We start from the raw sequence: 24,459 nt of genomic DNA, 5'->3' as shown, positions 1-24,459 counted from the left end.
AAAGAAGAGAAGAGAGAGGAGAGGAGAGAGGAGGAGGAGGAGGAAGAGGAGTGCAGTTCAGGATAAACTTTCCCAGATGTTTAATCCCTGCAGTCAAACACTCAGAGAAACACAAACACACCTTTAAGCTGCTGAAGTCACTCATATTCACACATATCAACAATTAAACATTTAATACAGTTTATATCCTAATATCTCCTCATAATTAGTCTTTATAGCAAAGTCTGCCACATAAATGTATCTTTCATGCATGAATACGTCATCAGTTATTAATAATGGGTCAATTAATCTTAATGAAGCTTCCAGAGAGCAGAGGGAGTGAGTTTGTTAGGAGTTAATGGAGGAAAAACAGTAAAAATCACACCGTTTTATGATCTTATGTTACAAGAAACAGGAGAACAGAACAACTATGAGGATTTAAATAATATGAGCAGAATAAAACATCATTTCTGAGCATTCTATTGATATTTTGAGTAAATATGGGTCAATTTTAACCTGATCGGCTGCACAAAAACAAAAAAGTTGAAATATTTCCTTTTTTTTATTATATATTCTGTCACTTAAGCAAAAGTTGGAACATTTACAGGCTAAAAGAAATGTGTGTTAAGGTGTTTTTACAATTATCAGATATAAAAAGACTTTTAATGGTGAAATAAAGTTAAATATGACCTGAACAGCATGTAAAGGGTTAATGGGCAACCTGAGGAGAGTTTATAGTCTAGCATTAGGAGGAAGGAAGGAAGGAAGGAAGGAAGGAAGGAAGGAAGGAAAGAGGGAAAAGAGAGAAAGGGCAGGAGGAAGGAAGGAAGGAAGGAAGGAAGGAAGGAAGGAAGGAAGGAAGGAAGGAAGGAGGAAGGAAGGAAGGAAGGAGGAAGGAAGGAAGCAAAGTGTGCAGATTGGATCCCTCAGTGGGTTTTAAGTCCAGCATTGGGAGGAAGGAAGGAAGGAAGGAATGAAGGAAGGGAGGAAGGAAGGAAGGAATGAAGGAAACAGGTGAGAACAAACGTCTGAGAGGGTCGAGGCTCAGTGAACAGAGACGCTGCAGCAGGACAGAAGATAAACAGCTGATTCTTTACTGAAGGACGACGTCTACAAACACCCTGATGAGACAGGCTGAAATATTTATGAGGTTTGTCTCTGTGTGTGTGTGTGTGTGTGTGTGTGTGTGGTGTGTGTGTGTGTGTGTGTGTGTGTCGCTCGTTCTCTTCACTACAGACACTAAAAACGTGCTTAACCTTCGTGTCGTCCTCCCGGGTCAAATTGTCCCCGTCTGTTTTGACTCTTCCTTCCTTCCTTCCTCCTTTCCTTCTTCTTTCCTCCCTCCCTTCCTTCCTCCTTTCCTTCCCTTCCTCCCCCTTCCTTCCTTCCTTCTTTCCTCCCTCCTTTCCTTCCTTCCTCCCTCCTTTCCTTCCTTCTCAATCCTTTCCTTCCATCTTCCTCCTTTCCTCCCTTCCTTGACTTGAGGACAACAGGAGGGTTAAAACATATATAAATATCTTCCTGTGTTCCTGTGTGCATATATATATATATATATATATATATATATATAGCAAGTATACTGTGTTTATTAAGAATATGATATAAAACTGAACATGTGTTATCTGAGAGTGAAGGAGGCGACGCTCTAAAACTGTCTGCAGCCCTGCACAGAAACACAGGAGCACTCTGGGTAATTTTACACTCCTAAAACCTTTATATCATGGACGTTAAATATAAATGTTTCACTCGTTTCTGAAGCTGAGTATGGCGGACGGCTCTAAATACTACAATAACCCATGAGTTTTAGCTGCGGTTGCTATGGAGACGACGCTAATCAAGGAGTGAGTTGGAGCTGCTGCATAGTTAGTTCAAATCATCCAAAACTGTAAATGTGACCTTTAGGTGCATGCAACAGCTCTGTGATTGGATGTTTCCAGCAGGAATGCATCATGGGAAATGTAGTTAACTCAAATAATTCACAATTCACAACTCTGAGCTGGGAAAGATAAAAGTACAAACTACTATAAAGCATTGAATCGGGTCAAATTAGACCCTGAACAGCATGGAAGGGTTAAAAGCTTTAAAGCAGACTATAAAATGTGAGTGGTCAGCATTTTCCAGAGAGAGAGAGAGAGAGAGAGAGAGAGAGAGAGAGAGAGAGAGAGAGAGAGAGAGAGAGAGAGAGAGAGAGAGAGAGAGAGAGAGAGAGAGAGAAGAGAGAGAGAGAGAGAGAGAGAGAGAGAGAGAGAGAGATCGATGTGACTGACAGGTTCGTCCTTGCCTCAGCAACACGAAGCAATGAGGTCAGTGAGTTTTAGCTTAAGACAGCAGTGGACGACCGTGTGTGTGTGTGTGTGTGCGTGTGTGTGTGTGTGTGTGTGTGTGTGTGTGTGTGTGTGTAGCAGGTCAGAGCTGAAAAAAACACCTTCACGTAGATAATAACTCACAGATGACCAACATAGATGCAGTAAGATATTTCACTAAATGCACTTTTGATTTTCTGCAACATCTCACTCTTCTTTCTAACCCTCCTGTTGTCCTCGAGTCAAGGAAGGAAGGGAGGAAGAAAGAAGGAAGGAAGGGAGGGAAAAAGGAAGGATGAGAGGGAAGAAGGAAGGTGAGGAAGGAAGGATGGAACAGAGGTAGAAGGTAGGAAGGAGGGAGGGAAGAGGGAAGGATGAGAGGGAAGAAGGAAGGGAGGAAGGAAGGATGGAACGGAGGTAGAAGGAAGGAAGGAAGGATGGAACGGAGGTAGAAAGAAGGAAGGAAGGAAGGAAGGAAGGAAGGGAAGAAGGAAGGGGGGAAGGCAGGAAGGATGGAACAGAGGAAGAAGGAAGGAAAGGAGGGCGGGAGGAAGGGAGGGAGGGAGGGAGGGAGGGAGGAAGGAAGGGAGGAAGGAAGGATGGAACGGAGGTAGAAGGAAGGAAGGAAGGATGGAACGGAGGTAGAAGGAAAGGAAGGAAGGAAGGAAGGAAGGAAGGAAGGAAGGAAGGAAGGAAGGAAGTGTAAGGAGAAACTTTTAAATTCCAGGAGGCTTTTTAGTGCATTAATTATGAGTCACTTTAAACAGAAGTGTTGAAGCCAAACGAACGTCTGGATGAGTATTTAAAAATAAATAAATTAATAAATCCTTTAAATAAAGTGAATGTTGCCAAGGAGACGTCCAGCTCATTGATCTACGGCGACGCCCTCACTGACTGAATAAACCCCGAGGCTTTAACCAGATCGCTGCCTCAGCACAAACTCTGACATCACATCATTACATCACTGAGCCCAACATCATGATTCAGCTTCCTTCCTTCCTTCCTTCTTTCCTCCTTCCTTCCTTCCTCTCCACTCCCTCCCTCCTTCCTCCTTCCTTCCTTCCTTCCTTCCCTCCTTCCTTCCCCCTCCCCATTTCCTCCTTCCTTCCTTCTTTCCTTCCTCCCTCCTTTCCTCCCCCCTCCCTAAGAGAGAAACAGAAACTTCCTTCCTTCCTTCCTTCCTTACTCCTTTCCTTCCTACTCTTCCTCCTTCCTTCCTACCTTCCTACCTTCCTTCCTCCTTCCTTCCTTACTCCTTCCTTCCTCCCTCACCCCCTCCCTCCCTCCTTACTCCTTTCCTTCCTTCCTTCCTTCCTTCCTTCCTTCCTTCCTCCTTCCCTCCTTACTCCTTTCCTTCCTTCCTTCCTCCTTTCCTCCCTCCCTCCTTACTCATTTCCTTCCTTCCTCCCTTCCTTCCATATTCCCATCCTGTCTTCTTTTCCTACTTCCCTCCATCCTCCTTCCTTCCTTCCATCCATCCTTCCTCCTTCCCTCCTTACTCCTTTCCTTCCTCCCCCCCCCCTTACTACTTTCCTTCCTTCCTTCCTTCCTTCTGTCCTTCCTTCTTTCCTTTCCTCCTTCCCTCCTTTCCTTTCCTTCTTCCTTCTTTCCTTTCCTTTCCTTCTTTCCTTTCCTTTCCTCCTTTCCTTTCCTTTCCTTTCCTTCCTTTCTACCTCACTCTCTCCCTCCTTCCTTCCTCCTTCCTCCCTCCTTCCTTCTCTGCTCCACCCAGCAGAAATCAATCCTGCATATAATCTCCATCATTTATCTTTCTAACCTTCATCTGGTGCATCAAGCATCAGAACCTGATCACATGCTTCATCTTTAATAATGCATCAGCTGGCTTTACTGTAGACGTTAAACTTAATAATTAATGAGTGTGAGATATGATGATATGATGATATGATGATATGATGATATGGAGGAAACCCTGTTTGACCCATAAACATCTGACCTGAAGTAACCTTAAATCATTATTTCATGTATAGTTTCTTTTTCCTGAAGCTGAATGGTTGCATGGTGAGTCATAGTTCAGACTAATATTTCAATATCATGGTTTATTAGGTTTGAGGTAATATATAATTATTTTTTTCCATAATTTTGCAGTTTAAATGAATTATTTATGTATTTTTCTGTTTTAATTCAAAGCAAACTAATTAAAAAGTGACAAATTTTTAATAATTTTACATATATGAAGAGTTTTATGTGATTTTTGCATACTCTATATTTACCATATTTTGACATATATCAATACTGGATACCTTAAATTATTATTTTATATATAGTTTATTATCCCTGAAGTTGAATGGTGAGTCATAGTTCAGACCAATATTACAATATCACAGTCTATTAGATTTGAGATAAACAACAAGGTGAGAATATCATCAAATTTTGCAGTTTAAATGAATGATTTCTGTATTTTTCCCACTTAAAATCAAAGCAAACTAATTAAATAATCATTTTTTGAAATCATTTTACACTATATCATATATGAAGAGTTTTGTGTTCACTGCATTGACTCAGATTGCTTGGTGTGACTCTGCATGCTCTATATTTGCCACATATTGACAATATATACTAGAATAAAGTTATTATTATTATTATAGTTATAGTAGGCCTGGTGCATGTTTCACACTAACTCCTTCACCTCAAACACACTCAGAATAAATCTGCACACGGTCCTCAAGGCTCGACACTAAATCACTAAATCACTCAATCAGACACCTGAAGGCCAAATAGTCTCTTCTGGATTATAAATGGAAGAAGATTCAAACTATAAATCATTCAAAGCTGATGAAAACAATATTTAACCTTCCTGTCCTCCTCCTGGATCAAACTGACCCCGTCTGTTTTGACTGTTCCTTCCTTCCTTCCTTCCTTCTTTCATTCCTCCCTTCCTTCTCTCCTAAATTCCTTCCTCTTTTACGTCCTTACTCCTTTCCTTCCTGCCTTCCTTCCTTCTCTCCTCAATTCCTTCCTCTTTTTGTCCTTACTCCTTTCCTTCATTCCTTCCTTCCTCCCTCCTTACTTCATTCCTTCCTTTCTCTTTTCCTCCTTTCCTTTCTTCCTCTTTTCCTTCCTCCCTTCCTTCTCTCCTAAATTCCTTCCTCTTTTCATCCTTGCTCATTTCCTTCCTTCCTCCCTCCCTTCCTCCCTCCTTACTCCATTCCTTCCGTCCTCTTTTCCTCCTTTCCTTCCTTCCTCCATTCCTTCCTTCCTCCCTCCTTACTCCTTTCCTTCCTTGACCTGAGGACAACAGGAGGGTTAAACATGCTCTTACCTTCTCTTGTACTCGTCTCTCTCTCTCTTCACTTTGGCCAGCACGTTGTACAAAGCCCTGATTTCGGGTGTGATGGTGTCGATCTGCACCCCGACACCGTCCGGGTGAGTCCAGGACACTCCGGGGCCCGTGACGCAAGACTCCCTCCCGGTGCCAAACCTGCGGGTGTGGTTGAAGGACCAGATAGTCCCGGGCAGGAAGCGAGGAGGAGGAGGAGGAGGAGGGGGAAGAGGGCTGTTGTTGGTGTTAGTCCCGGTGGTGTGATCTGTGTATTTCTCGTTGATGTTATTGGTGATGATGGGTCTGCAGGGGTCGGAAGGGCTCAGCGCGGGGCTGATGGAGAAGCTGAGGTTGGAGTTTGAATCCGTGAAGGGGTTCAGGTTGTTCCCCAGCAGGTGTTTGTTATCATAGAAAGGAGGAGGGTTTAGAGTTGGGGAGAGGAGGCCACCAGGGAGGTAAGCCGAGTTATTGGCGTTATGGAGCGGGATGAGGCCCGGTCTAGATGGGATAGGCCCTATAAATCCAGTCTGCACCCCCATCTCTTTAGTCAGGGGCTTTTGGTGTCCCTCCCCTCCGCTGTTCCCCTCCAGGGCCTGCTGCAGCTGCTTCTCCAACACCTTGTTCCTGCGCTCCAGCTCATGCACTTTAGCCAGAAAGCAGCGGAAGCGCAGGTTCAGGGTCTTCAGCACGCTGATGTTGGAGCCCAGGTCGTTGCGCAGCGCCGTGGCCGCAGGAGGGACCCGGTGCAACGGGCTGCTCAGGTGCAAGTAAGCGAGGCCCGATGGTGGCAGGGCGCCCAGGTCCAGCCCGGACAACCCATCGGGCCCAAACCCAGCCTGATCCCCTAAGAAGTAGCCCGGTTCTGGGATGGCGGAGTCGGTCTGGCCCGTCATGTGGTGGTGGTGCTGCTGCGGGGCCAGGAAGCCGTTCTCCCCCAGAACCGGATTCATACTCGAGTAGGAAAATCTGAAGTGCTCGAAATCCGGCATGAACTCCGACTTCTATGTGTTCAGCTCGGCAGGTAATTCCAATATGAGGATGACTCTCGTCCCTTTGCCTCTCTCTGCTGATTTCACCCGGCGGTCACCTTTACGCAGAGGAGCTGTGGGCTGTTAGTCAAATGATGCGGGTTAAGACATGATGCTTTAAAGGCCTGATATCGCAGCAGAATAACAAAAAACACCCACATTATACACAAATAACCCCGCGATGACGTCATATGCTGAATAAAAACGATAGAAAGTGAAAGAAAGAGACTCTAAACACACCGCTGGACCCTGCAGCAAAATATCACTGAGTTTACTTTCAGGTATGACTAATTTCTGGATGAGAGCTCAGGAGGAGAAGCGCACTGCCACAAATGTGTTTATTCTCAGCCGTAGAATAAAGCAACGCGGATATTTTGCAGCTGTAATGAAGTTTAAGCAACTTACCTGAAAATATGAGCAGAAACAACACGAAGTTTGGCAGGGAATAATCAAGAGAAATCAGTTTTAGCTGAGAGTGGAGCTGCGGTGCAGCAGAGCTCAGAAATAAACAAGCAAATGACTGCGGCTTTCAGTACCGTAGTGATGGTAAGAGAGGAGCACCAGGTAGACTGAAGTACCGTAATAACCAGGGTAAAGACGCAGCTGTCAGGACTCCTGCTGCAAATATGGAAAAATAAAACTTTTGGGGTTTAATCTGTATTCACAATGGAGGTGTTTAAAGGGGAAATGAAAGAAACTGAATTTGAGAAGTGCAGCCATGTTCACCATGTTCAGTCACAGCTGAACGAGGTAGATTGGTCTTAATTAGCCCCAAATTGAGTCTCAGTGAAGCACAAACACTGGAAATGTCCCCATCCTTCACCAAGTAATTAACCCTAAATCAGCTGCTGTTTGTCAATACTGTTAAAAGTGTGAAGCTCACTGAGAGTTTCTCTTGTTATCTCTTATGAGCAGTGGTGGAAGGTAATTAAGTACAATTACTCTAACTGTAGTATTTCATGTGATGCTACTTTCTACATCTCAGAGGGAAATATTGAACTTTCTACTTTAGTTACTTTCCAGATGAAGATTTGACACAATGGATAAAATAGCTTTTAAAATACAACACATTGTTAAAGATGAAACCAGTCAGCAGTGTGTAGTCGGCTCATATTTCAGATGTCTATGAGTTGTTAACAGCTCCACCAAATACTGATTTTTCCTTCTAGAAGAAAAGTACCATGTTAGCAGCTTTAGTGGAGCAGCTGAAGAAGACTGGACTCCAAGCTGCTCCTGCTGATCACTGCTATGCTGGACCTGAAGATGTGGCCTGTGATGTCTGCACTGGGAGGAAGCTGAAAGCCTTCAAGTCCAGTCTGCAGTGTCTGGCCTCTTACTGTAAGAATCACCTCCAGTCTCACTTTGAATCAACCAAATTAAAGAAACACAAGCTGGTGGAGCCCTCGGAGAAGCTCCAGGAGAACATCTGCTCTCGTCATGATGAGGTGATGAAGATATTCTGCCGTACAGATAAGAAGTGTATCTGTTATCTGTGCACTATGGAAGATCATAAATACCACGACACAGTCCCAGCTGCAGCAGAAAGGACTGAGAGGCAGAGAGAACCCGAGGTGAGTCGACTAAACATCCAGCAGAGAATCCAGGACAGAGAGAAAGATGTGAAGCTGCTTCAACAGGAGGTGGAGGCCGTCAGTCGCTCTGCTGATAAAGCAGTGGAGGACAGTGAGAAGATCTTCACTGAGCTGATCTGTCTCCTCCAGAAAAGAAGCTCTGATGTGAAGCAGCAGATCAGATCCCAGCAGGAAACTGAAGTGAGTCGAGCCAAAGAGCTTCAGGAGAAGCTGCAGCAGGAGATCACTGAGCTGAAGAGGAAAGACGCTGAACTGACGCAGCTCTCACACACAGAGGATCACAACCAGTTTCTACACAACTACCCCTCAGTGTCACAACTCAGTGAACCTACAGACTCATCCAGCATCAAGAGACGTCCTCTGAGATACTTTGAGGATGTGACAGCAGCTGTGTCAGAGCTCAGAGATAAACTACAGGACATCCTGAGGGACAAATGGATAAACATCTCACGGTCAGTGACTGAAGTGGACGTTTTACTGCCACAACCAGAACCCAAGACCAGAGCTGAGTTCTTAAAATATTCACGTGAAATCACTCTGGATCCAAACATAGCATACACACGGCTGTTATTATCTGAGGGGTTCAGAAAAGTAACATATACGTTACATCCACAGTCTTATTCTAGTCACACAGACAGATTCACTGATAAGTGGCAGGTCCTGAGTAGAGAGAGTCTGACTGGACGTTGTTACTGGGAGGTGGAGTGGAGAGGATCAGCAGTTTGTGTAGCAGTCGCATACAAGAATATCAGCAGAGCAGGACAGATATCTGTATTTGGATGTAATGACAAATCCTGGTCTTTAGATTGTAATCCTTACAGGTATGGATTTCGGTTCAACAACATTCAAACTACCCTCTCAGGTCCTGAATCCTACAGAGTCGGAGTGTACCTGGATCACAGAGCAGGTATTCTGTCCTTCTACAGCGTCTCTGAAACCATGACTCTCATCCACAGAGTCCAGACCACATTCACTCAGCCTCTCTATGCTGGAATTTTAATTACTGGTGGAGCCACAGCTGAGTTGTGTAAAGTGAAATAGTCAGAAGTAGGGGTGTGACGAGATCTCGTGCCACTTCTCGTCGAAGTGAATATTGTCTCCCGAAACTATAATTAAGGGGCGTACCAAAAAAAAAAGAAAAAGAAAAGACGATCGGGTTTCTATCGCTCATTTGCACGTCATGTCTTCTTTTCATAATGTCACGTGTGGATCATTAACCTTGTTGCAGCTTCTACCTGTTGAGAAGATCTCAGTCAGAAGTAGGAGATGTGGAGAGGAGCAGGTTAACCTCAGGTCTCTACACTGAGAGCCTGAGATAGGGGGAGCAGGGAATCTATCACAGCTGTGGAAGCCTAATGATGCCAAAAGTAAAATGAGTCACACTACCAAATCATAACACAATTTATATGTTGTTCTACTTGTGTGTTTATGTGATACAGGATTTGTGCAATTTACTTTTATTTCTGTGTTTTGTTTATTAGCAATATGTTATAATTTGTGATCATTGGATTCTTTATTTAATTTATATGTATATATTAGAATTGTTTCTACTCTTTATAATTTACTTTTTAGTATTTGTGATTGTATCTAACTTTTGTATTTATTTGGACAAACATCTCACTGGCAGTGACTGAAGTGGACGTTTTACTGCCACAACCAGAACCCAAGACCAGAGCTGAGTTCTTAAAATATTCACGTGAAATCACTCTGGATCCAAACACAGCATACACACAGATGTTATTATCTGAGGGGAACAGAAAAGTAACATATACGTTACATCCACAGTCTTATTCTAGTCACACAGACAGATTCACTGAGTATCGTCAGGTCCTGAGTAGAGAGAGTCTGACTGGACGTTGTTACTGGGAGGTGGAGTGGAGACGAGTAGTTATTTTTGTAGCAGTCGCATACAAGAATATCAGCAGAGCAGGACAGATATCTCTATTTGGACATAATGACAAATCTTGGTCTTTAGATTGTGACACTAACAGTTATGAATTTCGGTTCAATGACATTAAAACTACCGTCTCAGGTCCTGTTTCCTCCAGAGTCGGAGTGTACCTGGATCACAGAGCAGGTATTCTGTCCTTCTACAGCGTCTCTGAAACCATGACTCTCCTCCAAGGAGTCCAGACCACATTCACTCAGCCTCTCTATGTTGGATTTTGGGTTTGTTTTGGAGGCACAGCTGAGTTGCGTAAACTGAAATAGAAGTCATTTTAGACTTCATGTGTCAGATGTTGTAATTCTTCATGTTTTTGTCTCCATGTTTCAGGGCTGCTCAGAGATCAGCTAATAGGGGTATTCAATCACTCTTTTAACTGTATGTATGTTTCATTTATATTTTCAGTTTCTTTAAATGTGACTTTTTCCTTTGTGGTTTTATCCATGGAGGCTCTCACTGCTCATCACCATGTTTTTAACCTTCACTGACATTTCTTCAGATGAAAATGTGAACTTCTCTTTGTTCTAAATGTTAGTTTCATGTTTGTATTGATGTATTTGTTTCTGTTGTTTCTTAAACAGAGAAAACAGCAGAACTTTCTTCATCACAGATATTTTGTTCTCATCACTTTGTAAATTCATAAAGAAACGTTCAATCAAACTGTAATGATCATGATAATAATCATTAATGATGTCTTGTACATAGCTGACATTCTGGGTTAAACTAACTGACTGTGTGGATGAAGTCAATCTGAACATGAAATCATTGATCACACTTTACTGATTGGATGTGTCAACAATCTGAAGCTTCAATAATCAATAAACAGGATTTTTATGCACAGTGATCAAAGTGTTTTCTTCTCATCCAAAGCTTGTGTACTTTTACTGTAATACTGCATACTACATCACTCATAATACTGCAGTACTTTTACTGTAATACTGCATACTACATCGCTATAATACTGCAGTACTTTTACTGTAATACTGCATACTACATCACTCATAATACTGCAGTACTTTTACTATAATACTTTAACTATATCACTCATAATACTGCAGTACTTTTACTATAATACTGCATACTACATCACTCATAATACTACAGTACTTTTACTGTAATACTTTAACTACATCACTCATAATACTGCAGTACTTTTACTGTAATACTTTAACTACATCACTCATAATACTGCAGTACTTTTACTGTAATACTTTAACTACATCACTCATAATACTGCAGTACTTTTACTATAATACTGCATACTACATCACTCATAATACTGCTGTACTTTTACTGTAATACTGCATACTACATCACTCATAATACTGCAGTAATTTTACTGTAATACTTTAACTACATCACTCATAATACTGCAGTACTTTTACTATAATACTGCATACTACATCACTCATAATACTGCAGTACTTTTACTGTAATACTTTAACTACATCACTCATAATACTGCAGTACTTTTACTGTAATACTTTAAATACATTACTCTTAATACTGCAGTACTTTTACTGTAATACTGCATACTACATCACTCATAGTACTGCAGTACTTTTACTGTAATACTGCATATTACATCACTCATAACACTGCAGTACTTTTACTGTAATACTGCTTACTACATCACTCATAATATTGTGGTACTTTTACTTGTAATGGAGTATTTATACATTGCAGTAAAGTTAAATGCTGAGCAGCTTTTAACTGAGACTTTACTGTAAATGAGGAAACACAGTTTGAATCCAGAGTGCGGCTCCTCGTCCTGATAACCGTCTCTGTTCTTTAAACACAACAAGCTCCACTCTTCCTTGTTCTCTGCCTTCAGGAAGTAGATGGGCGTAACCAACATGTGGCACAGCACAGAGCTTCCAGGCTGCATTTATGACTGAATCACATGATCAGATCAGTTCAAACCTGTTTCATTTATCAAGAAGTGAAGCTCAGGCAGTCGTTGCCTCTGAGAGCTGAAATGGAGCAGAAAAATCAGCTGGACCAAGAAACAATCAGCTGTTCGATCTGTCTGGATCTACTGAAGGATCCGGTGACTATTCCTTGTGGACACAGCTACTGCATGAGCTGTATTAAAGGATTCTGGGATGCAGAGGATCAGAGGAAGATCTACAGCTGCCCTCAGTGCAGAGAGGCCTTCACACCGAGGCCTGTCCTGAAGAAAAACACCATGTTAGCAGCTTTAGTGGAGCAGCTGAAGAAGACTGGACTCCAAGCTGCTCCTGCTGATCACTGCTATGCTGGACCTGAAGATGTGGCCTGTGATGTCTGCACTGGGAGGAAGCTGAAAGCCATCAAGTCCTGTCTGCAGTGTCTGGTCTCTTACTGTGAGAATCACCTCCAGTCTCACCTTGAATCAACCAAATTAAAGAAACACAAGCTGGTGGAGCCCTCGGAGAAGCTCCAGGAGAACATCTGCTCTCGTCATGATGAGGTGATGAAGATATTCTGCCGTACAGATAAGAAGTGTATCTGTTATCTGTGCACTATGGATGAACATAAAGGCCACGACACAGTCCCAGCTGCAGCAGAAAGGACTGAGAGGCAGAGAGAGCTCGAGGTGAGTCGACTAAACATCCAGCAGAGAATCCAGGACAGAGAGAAAGATGTGAAGCTGCTTCAACAGGAAGTGGAGGCCGTCAGTCGCTCTGCTGATGAAGCAGTGGAGGACAGTGAGAAGACCTTCACTCAGCTGATCCGTCTCCTCCAGAAAAGAAGCTCTGATGTGAAGCAGCAGATCAGATCCCAGCAGGAAACTGAAATGAGACGAGTCAAAGAGCTTCAGGAGAAGCTGCAGCAGGAGATCACTGAGCTGAAGAGGAAAGACGCTGAACTGAAGCAGCTCTCACACACAGAGGATCACAACCAGTTTCTACACAACTACCCCTCAGTGTCACAACTCAGTGAACCTACAGACTCATCCAGCATCAATATCCGTCCTCTGAGATACTTTGAGGATGTGACAGCAGCTGTGTCAGAGCTCAGAGATAAACTACAGGACATCCTGAAGGACAAATGGACAAATATCTCACGGTCAGTAACTGAAGTGGATGTTTTACTGTCAGAACCAGAACCAGAACCAGAGCCCAAGATCAGAGCTGATTTCTTAAAATATTCACGTGAAATCACTCTGGATCCAAACACAGCAAACACACGGCTGTTATTATCTGATGGGAACAGAAAAGTAACATATACGTTACAACAACAGTCTTATTCTAGGTTGCACACAGACAGATTCACTGAGTATCCTCAGGTCCTGAGTAGAGAGTCTCTGACTGGACGTTGTTACTGGGAGGTGGAGTGGGGAGGAGCAATGGTTTTTGTAGCAGTCGCATACAAGAATATCAACAGAGCAGGACGTGAATCTGTATTTGGACGAAATGACAAATCCTGGTCTTTAGATTGTTACACTAACAGGTATGACTTTTGGTTCAACAACATTCAAACTCCCGTCTCAGGTCCCGTTTCCTCCAGAGTCGGAGTGTACCTGGATCACAGAGCAGGTATTCTGTCCTTCTACAGCGTCTCTGAAACCATGACTCTCCTCCACAGAGTCCAGACCACATTCACTCAGCCTCTCTATGCTGGACTTTATGTTGGTTATGAATCCACAGCTGTGTTGTGTAAACTGAAATAGACAAAAGTCATTTCAGACTTCATGTGTCAGATGTTGCAATTCTTCATGTTTTTGTCTCCATGTTTCTGAGCTGCTCATCGATCAGCTGGCATGCTAATAGGGATATTCCACACTTTTTAAACTTCATGTATGTTTCATTTATATTTTCAGTTTCTTTAAATGTGACTTTTTCCTGTGTGTTTTTATCCATGGAGGCTCTCACTGTTCATCACCATGTTTTTAACCTTCACTGACATTTCTTCAGATGAAAATGTGAACTTCTTTGTTCTAAATGTTAGTTTCATGTTTGTATTGATGTATTTGTGTCTGTTGTTTCTGAAACAGAGAAAACAGCAGAACTTCCTTCATCACAGATATTTTGTTCTCATCACTTTGTAAATTCATAAAGAAATGTTCAATCAAACTGTAATGATCATGATAATAATCATTAAAGATGTTCTTGTACATAGCTGACATTCTGGGTTAAACTAACTGACTGTGTGGATGAAGTCAATCTGAACATGAAATCATTGATCACACTTTACTGATTGGATGTGTCAACAATCTGAAGCTTCAATAATCAATAAAGATGATTTTTATGCACAGTGATCAAAGTGTTTTCCTCTCATTCAAAGCCTGTGTACTTTTACTATAATACTGCATACTACATCACTCATAATACTGCAGTACTTTTACTGTAATACTGCATACTACATGACTCATAATACTGCAGTACTTTTACTGTAATACTGCATACTACATCACTCATAATACTGCAGTACTTTTACTGTAATACTGCGTAGTACATCACTCATAATACTGCAGTACTTTTAAATTAATACTGCATACTACATCACTCATAATACTACAGTACGTTTGCTGTAATACCGCATACTACATCACTCATAATACTGCAGTACTCCTACTGTAATACTGCATACTACATCACTCATAATACTGCAGTACTGTTACTTGTAATGGAGTATTTGTACATTGCAGTAAAGTTAAATAGTGAGCAGCTTTTAACTGAGACTTTACTGTAAATGAGGAAACACAGTTTGAATCCACAGAGCGGCTCCTCGTCCTGTCTCTGTTCTTTAAACACAACAAGCTCCACTCTGGGATCAGATTTCATTGCCCTCTGCCTTCAGTTTGAAAATGGGCGTAACCAACATGTGACGCAGCACAGACCTATCAGGCTGCATTCACTGCAGGATCACATGATCAGTTAAAACTCAGACAGTCTTGCCTCTGAGAGCTGAAATGGCGCAGAAAGATCAACTGGACCTAGAAACAATCAGCTGTTCGATCTGTCTGGATCTACTGAAGGATCCGGTGACTATTCCTTGTGGACACAGCTATTGTATGAGCTGTATTAAAGGATTCTGGGATGGAGAGGATCAAAGAAAGATCTACAGCTGCCCTCAGTGCAGAGAGGCCTTCACACCGAGGCCTGTCCTGAAGAAAAGTACCATGTTAGCAGCTTTAGTGGAGCAGCTGAAGAAGACTGGACTCCAAGCTGCTCCTGCTGATCACTGCTATGCTGGACCTGAAGATGTGGCCTGTGATGTCTGCACTGGGAGGAAGCTGAAAGCCTTCAAGTCCAGTCTGCAGTGTCTGGCCTCTTACTGTAAGAATCACCTCCAGTCTCACTTTGAATCAACCAAATTAAAGAAACACAAGCTGGTGGAGCCCTGGGAGAAGCTCCAGGAGAACATCTGCTCTCGTCATGATGAGGTGATGAAGATATTCTGCCGTACAGATAAGAAGTGTATCTGTTATCTCTGCACTATGGAAGATCATAAATACCACGACACAGTCCCAGCTGCAGCAGAAAGGACTGAGAGGCAGAGAGAACCCGAGGTGAGTCGACTAAACATCCAGCAGAGAATCCAGGACAGAGAGAAAGATGTGAAGCTGCTTCAACAGGAGGTGGAGGCCGTCAGTCGCTCTGCTGATAAAGCAGTGGAGGACAGTGAGAAGATCTTCATTGAGCTGATCTGTCTCCTCCAGAAAAGAAGCTCTGATGTGAAGCAGCAGATCAGATCCCAGCAGGAAACTGAAGTGAGTCGAGCCAAAGAGCTTCAGGAGAAGCTGCAGCAGGAGATCACTGAGCTGAAGAGGAAAGACGCTGAACTGAAGCAGCTCTCACACACAGAGGATCACAACCAGTTTCTACACAACTACCCCTCAGTGTCACAACTCAGTGAACCTACAGACTCATCCAGCATCAAGAGACGTCCTCTGAGATACTTTGAGGATGTGACAGCAGCTGTGTCAGAGCTCAGAGATAAACTACAGGACATCCTGAGGGACAAATGGATAAACATCTCACGGTCAGTGACTGAAGTGGACGTTTTACTGCCACAACCAGAACCCAAGACCAGAGCTGAGTTCTTAAAATATTCACGTGAAATCACTCTGGATCCAAACATAGCAAACACACGGCTGTTATTATCTGAGGGGTTCAGAAAAGTAACATATACGTTACATCCACAGTCTTATTCTAGTCACACAGACAGATTCACTGATAAGTGGCAGGTCCTGAGTAGAGAGAGTCTGACTGGACGTTGTTACTGGGAGGTGGAGTGGAGAGGATCAGTAGTTTTTGTAGCAGTCGCATACAAGAATATCAGCAGAGCAGGACAGATATCTCTATTTGGACATAATGACAAATCTTGGTCTTTAGATTGTAATCCTTACAGGTATGGATTTCGGTTCAACGACATTAAAACTATCCTCTCAGGTCCTGAATCCTACAGAGTCGGAGTGTACCTGGATCACAGAGCAGGTATTCTGTCCTTCTACAGCGTCTCTGAAACCATGACTCTCATCCACAGAGTCCAGACCACATTCACTCAGCCTCTCTATGCTGGAATTTTAATTAGTGCTGGAGCCACAGCTGAGTTGTGTAAACTGAAATAGACAGAAGTAATTTCAGACGTCATGTGTCAGATGTTGTAATTCTTCATGTTTTTGTCTCCATGTTTCTGAGCTACTCAGAGATCAGCTAATAGGGATATTCAACGTTTTTTTAACTTTATGTATGTTTCATTTATATTTTCAGTTTCCTTAAATGTGACTTTTTCCTGTGTGGTTTTATCCATGGAGGCTCTCACTGCTCATCACCATGTTTTTAACCTTCACTGACATTTCTTCAGATGAAAATGTAAACTTCTTTGTTCTAAATATTAGTTTCATGTTTGTATTGATGTATTTGTTTCTGTTGTTTCTTAAACAGAGAAAACAGCAGAACTTCCTTCATCACAGATATTTTGTTCTCATCACTTTGTAAATTCATAAAGAAATGTTCAATCAAACTGTAATGATCATGATAATAATCATTAATGATGTTCTTGTACATAGCTGACATTCTGGGTTAAACTAACTGACTGTGTGGATGAAGTCAATCTGAACATGAAATCATTGATCACACTTTACTGATTGGATGTGTCAACAATCTGAAGCTTCAATAATCAATAAAGATGATTTTTATCCACAGTGATCAAAGTGTTTTCTTCTCATTCAAAGCTTGTGTACTTTTACTGTAATACTGCATACTACATCACTCATAATACTGCAGTACTTTTACTGTAATACTGCATACTACATCACTCATAATACTGCAGTATTTTTACTGTAATACTGCATACTACATCACTCATAATACTGCAGTACCTTTACTGTAATACTGCATACTACATCACTCATAATACTGCATACTACATCACTTATAATACTGCAGTACCTTTAATGTAATACTGCATACTACATCACTCATAATACTGCAGTAATTTTACTGTAATACTGCATACGACAATCACTCATAATACTGCAGTACTTTTACTGTAATACTTTTACTATACCACTCATAATACTGCAGTACTTTAACTGTAATACTGCATACTACATCACTCATAATACTGCAGTACTTTTACTGTAATACTGCATACTACATCACTCATAATACTGCAGTACTTTTTTACTTGTAATGGAGTATTTGTACATTGCAGTAAAGTTAAATGTTGAGCAGCTTTTAACTGAGACTTTACTGTAAATAAGGAAACACAGTTTGAATCCACAGAGCGGCTCCTCGCCCTGATCACTGTCTCTGTTCTTTAAACACAACAAGCTCCACTCTTCCTTGTTCTCTGCCTTCAGTTTGTAGATGGGCGTAACCAACATGTGACGCAGCACAGACCTATCAGGCTGCATTTATGACTGAATCACATGATCAGATCAAAGTTCAAACCTGTTTCATTTATCAGGAAGTGAAGCTCAGTCAGTTGTTGCCTCTGAGAGCTGAAATGGCGCAGAAAGATCAACTGGACCTAGAAACAATCAGCTGTTCGATCTGTCTGGATCTACTGAAGGATCCGGTGACTATTCCTTGTGGACACAGCTACTGTATGAGCTGTATTAAAGGATTCTGGGATGGAGAGGATCAGAGGAAGATCTACAGCTGCCCTCAGTGCAGAGAGGCCTTCACACCGAGGCCTGTCCTGAAGAAAAGTACCATGTTAGCAGCTTTAGTGGAGCAGCTGAAGAAGACTGGACTCCAAGCTGCTCCTGCTGATCACTGCTATGCTGGACCTGAAGATGTGGCCTGTGATGTCTGCACTGGGAGGAAGCTGAAAGCCATCAAGTCCTGTCTGCAGTGTCTGGCCTCTTACTGTAAGAATCACCTCCAGTCTCACTATGAATCACCTACACTTAAAAAACACAAGCTGGTGGAGCCCTCCAAGAAGCTCCAGGAGAACATCTGCTCTCGTCATGATGAGGTGATGAAGATATTCTGCCGTACAGATAAGAAGTGTATCTGTTATCTGTGCACTATGGATGAACATAAAGGCCACGACACAGTCCCAGCTGCAGCAGAAAGGACTGAGAGGCAGAGAGAGCTCGAGGTGAGTCGACTAAACATCCAGCAGAGAATCCAGCACAGAGAGAAAGATGTGAAGCTGCTTCAACAGGAAGTGAAGGCTGTCAGTCGCTCTGCTGATAAAGCAGTGGAGGACAGTGAGAAGATCTTCACTCAGCTGATCCGTCTCCTCCAGAAAAGAAGCTCTGATGTGAAGCAGCAGATCAGATCCCAGCAGGAAACTGAAGTGAGTAGAGTCAAAGAGCTTCAGGAGAAGCTGCAGCAGGAGATCACTGAGCTGAAGAGGAAAGACGCTGAACTGAAGCAGCTCTCACACACAGAGGATCACAACCAGTTTCTCCACAACTACCCCTCAGTGTCACAACTCAGTGAACCTACAGACTCATCCAGCATCAATATCCGTCCACTGAGATACTTTGAGGATGTGACAGCAGCTGTGTCAGAGCTCAGAGATAAACTACAGGACATCCTGAGGGACAAATGGACAAAAATCTCACTGGCAAAGACTGAAGTGGTTGTTTTACTGCCACAACCAGAGCCCAAGACCAGAGCTGAGTTCTTAAAATATTCACGTGAAATCACTCTGGATCCAAACACAGCAAACACACGGCTGTTATTATCTGAGGGGAACCGAAAAGTAGATTGCACAGGACAACCACAGTCTTATTCTAGTCACACAGACAGATTCACTAAGTGTCCTCAGGTACTGAGTAGAGAGTCTCTGACTGGACGTTGTTACTGGGAGGTGGAGAGGAGAGGAGGATTAGTAGTTTGTGTAGCAGTGGCATACAAGAATATCAGCAGAGCAGGAGATGAATCTATATTTGGACGTAATGACAAATCTTGGTCTTTAGATTGTTACACTAACAGTTATGACTTTTGGTTCAACAACACTAAAACTCCCGTCTCTGGTCCTCGTTCCTCCAGAGTCGGAGTGTACCTGGATCACAGAGCAGGTATTCTGTCCTTCTACAGCGTCTCTGAAACCATGACTCTCCTCCACAGAGTCCAGACCACATTCACTCAGCCTCTCTATGCTGGACTTTATGTTGGTAGAGCCACAGCTGAGTTGTGTAAACTGAAATAGACAAAAGTCATTTCAGACTTCATGTGTCAGATGTTGTAATTCTTCATGTTTTTGTCTCCATGTTTCTGAGCTGCTCAGAGATCAGCTAATAGGGATATTCAACGCTTTTTTAACTTTATGTATGTTTCATTTATATTTTCAGTTTCTTTAAATGTGACTTTTTCCTGTGTCTTTTTCTCCAAGGATGCCCTCACTTCTCATCACCATGTTTTTAACCTTCACTGACATTTCTTCAGATGAAAATGTAAACTTCTTTGTTCTAAATATTAGTTTCATGTTTGTATTGATGTATTTGTGTCTGTTGTTTCTTAAATAGAGAAAACAGCAGAACTTCCTTCATCACAGATATTTTGTTCTCATCACTTTGTAAATTCATAAAGAAATGTTCAATCAAACTGTAATGATCATGGTAATAATCATTAATGATGTTCTTGTACATAGCTGATATTCTGGGTTAAACTGACTGACTGTGTGGATGAAGTCAATCTGAACATGAAATCATTGATCACACTTTACTGATTGGATGTGTCAACAATCTGAAGCTTCAATAATCAATAAAGATGATTTTTATCCACAGCGATCAAATTGTTTTCTTCTCATTCAAAGCGTGTGTACTTTTACTTTAATACTGCATACTACATCACTCATAATACTGCAGTACTTTTACTGTAATACTGCATACTACATCACTCGTAATATTGCAGTACATTTAAAGTAATACTGCATACGACATGACTCACAATACTGCAGTACTTTTACTGTAATACTTTAACTACACTACTCATAATACTGCAGTACTTTTACTGTAATACTGCATACTACATCACTCATAATACTGCAGTACTTTTAAAGTAATACTGCATACTACATCACTCATAATACTGCAGTACTTTTACTGTAATACTGCATACTACATCACTCATAATACTGCAGTACTTCTACTGTAATACTGCATACTACATCACTCATAATACTGTAGTACTTTTAACTTGTAATGGAGTATTTGAACATTGCAGTAAAGTTAAATGTTGAGCAGCTGTTAAGTGAGACTTTACTGTAAATGAGGAAACACAGTTTAAATCCACAATGCGGCTCCTCGTCCTGATAACCGTCTCTGTTCTTTAAACACAACAAGCTCCACTCTTCCTTGTTCTCTGCCTTCAGTTTGAAGATGGGCATAACCAACATGTGACGCAGCACAGAGCTGTCAGGCTGCATTTATGACTGAATCACATGATCAGATCAGTTAAAACTTGTTTCATTTATCAGGAAGTGAAGCTCAGACAGTCGTTGCCTCTGAGAGCTGAAATGGCGCAGAAAGATCAACTGGACCGGGAAACATTCAGCTGTTCGATCTGTCTGGATTTACTGAAGGATCCGGTGACTATTCCTTGCGGAGAAAGCTACTGTATGAGCTGTATTAAAGGATTCTGGGATGGAGAGGATCAGATGAAGATCTACAGCTGCCCTCAGTGCAGAGCGGCGTTCACACCGAGGCCTGTCCTGAAGAAAAGTACCATGTTAGCAGCTTTAGTGGAGCAGCTGAAGAAGACTGGACTCCAAGCTGCTCCTGCTGATCACTGCTATGCTGGACCTGAAGATGTGGCCTGTGATTTCTGCACTGGGAGGAAGCTGAAAGCCTTCAAGTCCTGTCTGGTGTGTCTGGCCTCTTACTGTGAGAATCACCTCCAGTCTCACTATGAATCACCTACATTTAAAAAACACAAGCTGGTGGAGCCATCCAAGAAGCTCCAGGAGAACATCTGCTCTCGTCATGATGAGGTGATGAAGATATTCTGCCGTACAGATAAGAAGTGTATCTGTTATCTGTGCACTATGGATGAACACAGAGGCCACGACACAGTCGCAGCTGCAGCAGAAAGGACTGAGAGGCAACGAGAGCTCGAGGTGAGTCGACTAAACATCCAGCAGAGAATCCAGGACAGAGAGAAAGATGTGAAGCTGCTTCAACAGGAAGTGGAGGCCGTCAGTCGCTCTGCTGATAAAGTAGTGGAAGACAGTGAGAAGATCTTCACTGAAGTGATCTGTCTCCTGCAGAAAAGAAGCTCTGATGTGAAGCAGCAGATCAGATCCCAGCAGGAAACTGAAGTGAGTCGAGTCAAAGAGCTTCAGGAGAAGCTGCAGCAGGAGATCACTGAGCTGAAGAGGAAAGACGCTGAACTGAAGCAGCTCTCACACACAGAGGATCACAACCAGTTTCTACACAACTACACCTCACTGTCACAACTCAGTGAACCTATAGACTCATCCAGCATCAAGAGACGTCCTCTCAGATACTTTGAGGATGTGACAGCAGCTGTGTCAGAGCTCAGAGATAAACTACAGGACATCCTGAGGGACAAATGGACAAACATCTCACTGACAGGGACTGAAGTGGACGTTTTACTCTCAGAACCAGAACCCAAGACCAGAGCTGAGTTCTTAAAATATTCACGTGAAATCACTCTGGATCCAAACACAGCAAACACACATCTGTTATTATCTGAGGGGAACAGAAAAGTAGATTGCACAGGACAACCACAGTCTTATTCTAGTCACACAGACAGATTCACTAAGTGTCCTCAGGTCCTGAGTAGAGAGAGCCTGACTGGACGTTGTTACTGGGAGGTGGAGAGGAGAGGATTAGTTATTGTAGCAGTCGCATACAAAAATATCAGCAGAGCAGGAGAGGATTCTGTATTTGGATGCAATGACAAATCTTGGTCTTTATATTGTTACACTAACAGTTATGTATTTAACTTCAACAACATTCAAACTCCCATCTCAGATCCTCGTTCCTCCAGAGTCGGAGTGTACCTGGATCACAGAGCAGGTATTCTGTCCTTCTACAGAGTCTCTGAAACCATGACTCTCCTCCACAGAGTCCAGACCACATTCACTCAGCCTCTCTATGCTGGACTTTTGGTTGATGGTGGAGCTACAGTTGAGTTGTGTAAACTGAAATAGACAGAAGTCATTTCAGACTTCATGAGTCAGATGTTGTAATTCTTCATGTTTTTGTCTCCATGTTTCTGAGCTGCTCAGAGATCAGCTAATAGGGATATTCAATCACTTTTTTTAAATGTATGTATGTTTCATTTATATTTTCAGTTTCTTTAAATGTGACTTTTTCCTTTGTGTTTTTATCCATGGAAGCTGTCACTGCTCATCACCATGTTTTTAACCTTCACTGACATTTCTTCAGATGGAAATGTGAACTTCTCTTTGTTCTAAATGTTAGTTTCATGTTTGTATTGATGTATGTGTGTCTGTTGTTTCTGTAACAGAGAAAACAGCAGAACTTCCTTCATCACAGATATGTTGTTCTCATCACTTTGTAAATTCATAAAGAAATGTTCAATCCAACTGTAATGATCATGATAATAATCATTAATGATGTTCTTGTACATAGCTGACATTCTGGGTTAAACTAACTGACTGTGTGGATGAAGTCAATCTGAACATGAAATCATTGATCACACTTTACTGATTGGATGTGTCAACAATCTGAAGCTTCAATAATCAATAAAGATTATTTTTATCCACAGTGATCAAAGTGTTTTCTTCTCATTGAAAACTTGTGTACTTTTACTGTAATACTTTAACTACATCACTCATAATACTGCAGGACTTTTACTGTAATACTGCATACTACATCACTCATAATACTGCAGGACTTTTACTGTAATACTGCATACTACATCACTCATAATACTGCAGTACTTTTACTGTAATACTGCGTACTACATCACTCATAATACTGCAGTACTTTTACTATAATACATTAACTACATCACTCATAATACTGCAGTACTTTTACTTGTAATGGAGTATTTGTACTTTGCAGTAGTGTTAAATGTTGAGCAGCTTTTAAGTGAGGCTTTACTGTAAATGACGAAACACACTTTGAATCCACAAAGCGGCTCCTCGTCCTGATAACCGTCTCTGTTCCTTAAACAAAACAAGCTCCACTCTTCCTTGTTCTCTCCCTTCAGGTTGTAGATGGGCGTAACCAATATGTGACGCAGCACAGACCTATCAGGCTGCATTCAGCAGAATCACATGATCAGATCAGTTCAAACCTGTTTCATTTAGGCCGTCAGTCGCTCTGCTGATAAAGCAGTGGAGGACAGTGAGAAGATCTTCAATCAGCTGATCCGTCTCCTCCAGAAAAGAAGTTCTGATGTGAAGCAGCAGATCAGATCCCAGCAGGAAACTGAAATGAGACGAATCAAAGAGCTTCAGGAGAAGCTGCAGCAGGAGATCACTGAGCTGAAGAGGAAAGACGCTGAACTGAAGCAGCTCTCACACACAGAGGATCACAACCAGTTTCTACACAACTACCCCTCAGTGTCACAACTCAGTGACCCTGAAGACTCATCCAGCATCAATATCCGTCCTCTGAGATACTTTGAGGATGTGACAGCAGCTGTGTCAGACCTCAGAGATAAATTACAGGACATCCTGAGGGACAAATGGACAAACATCTCACTGGCAATGACTGAAGTGCAGGTTTTACTGTCAGAACCAGAACCAGAGCCTAAGACCAGAGCTGAGTTCTTAAAATATTCACGTGAAATCACTCTGGATCCAAACACAGCAAACACATGGCTGTTATTATCTGAGGGGAACAGAAAAGTCGGAGGCATGTTTCAACAACAGACTTACTCTAGTCACACAGACAGATTCACTAAGTGGTGGTAGGTCCTGAGTAGAGAGAGTCTGACTG

At 42.2% G+C, this 24,459-nt stretch overlaps 4 protein-coding genes across 4 annotated transcripts; 3 read left to right on the top strand and 1 right to left on the bottom strand.

The window, feature by feature from the left end:
• Window positions 1-5,558: 5,558 nt before the first annotated feature.
• LOC128374696 (non-homologous end joining factor IFFO1-like) lies at window positions 5,559-7,076 on the bottom strand. Its single transcript, XM_053334959.1, has 2 exons — window positions 6,996-7,076; window positions 5,559-6,671 (listed from the first exon to the last, which is right to left on the bottom strand). Exon 2 carries the CDS (start codon window positions 6,549-6,551, stop codon window positions 5,559-5,561), a length of 993 nt encoding a protein of 330 aa, XP_053190934.1. The 5' UTR covers window positions 6,552-6,671; window positions 6,996-7,076.
• Window positions 7,077-8,014: 938 nt separating this feature from the next.
• LOC128374702 (tripartite motif-containing protein 16-like) lies at window positions 8,015-9,250 on the top strand (the record flags this gene model as incomplete). Its single annotated transcript, XM_053334965.1, has 1 exon — window positions 8,015-9,250. A coding segment is annotated over one exon (1,209 nt), but the record flags the coding sequence as incomplete, so codon positions are not given.
• Window positions 9,251-12,105: 2,855 nt separating this feature from the next.
• Window positions 12,106-13,782, top strand: LOC128374689 (tripartite motif-containing protein 16-like). Its single transcript, XM_053334946.1, has one exon. It carries the CDS (start codon window positions 12,106-12,108, stop codon window positions 13,780-13,782), a length of 1,677 nt encoding a protein of 558 aa, XP_053190921.1.
• A 4,286-nt stretch (window positions 13,783-18,068) lies between these two features.
• Window positions 18,069-22,697, top strand: LOC128373831 (E3 ubiquitin/ISG15 ligase TRIM25-like). The gene is made up of 2 exons (XM_053334026.1): window positions 18,069-19,728; window positions 21,034-22,697. The coding sequence occupies exons 1-2, from the start codon at window positions 18,069-18,071 to the stop codon at window positions 22,695-22,697; spliced, it is 3,324 nt and encodes a 1,107-aa protein (XP_053190001.1).
• The last annotated feature ends 1,762 nt before the right edge of the window (window positions 22,698-24,459 follow it).

This window comes from Scomber japonicus, chromosome 15 (assembly GCF_027409825.1).
Source record: "Scomber japonicus isolate fScoJap1 chromosome 15, fScoJap1.pri, whole genome shotgun sequence".
Taxonomy (NCBI): domain Eukaryota; kingdom Metazoa; phylum Chordata; class Actinopteri; order Scombriformes; family Scombridae; genus Scomber; species Scomber japonicus.
This window is presented reverse-complemented; position numbering and strand designations above follow the sequence as displayed.

What these genes read in the sequence shown, in the direction of transcription:
- LOC128373831 (XM_053334026.1), top strand. Translation starts at nt 18,069, where the DNA reads ATGGCGCAGAAAGATCAACTGGACCTAGAAACAATCAGCTGTTCGATC. An exon ending in TGAGTTGTGTAAACTGAAAT is followed by an intron (nt 19,729 to 21,033) that starts AGACAAAAGTCA and finishes TGCCTCTGAGAG; the next exon opens with CTGAAATGGCGCAGAAAGAT.
- LOC128374696 (XM_053334959.1), bottom strand. Translation starts at nt 6,551, where the DNA reads ATGCCGGATTTCGAGCACTTCAGATTTTCCTACTCGAGTATGAATCCG.
- LOC128374689 (XM_053334946.1), top strand. Translation starts at nt 12,106, where the DNA reads ATGGAGCAGAAAAATCAGCTGGACCAAGAAACAATCAGCTGTTCGATC.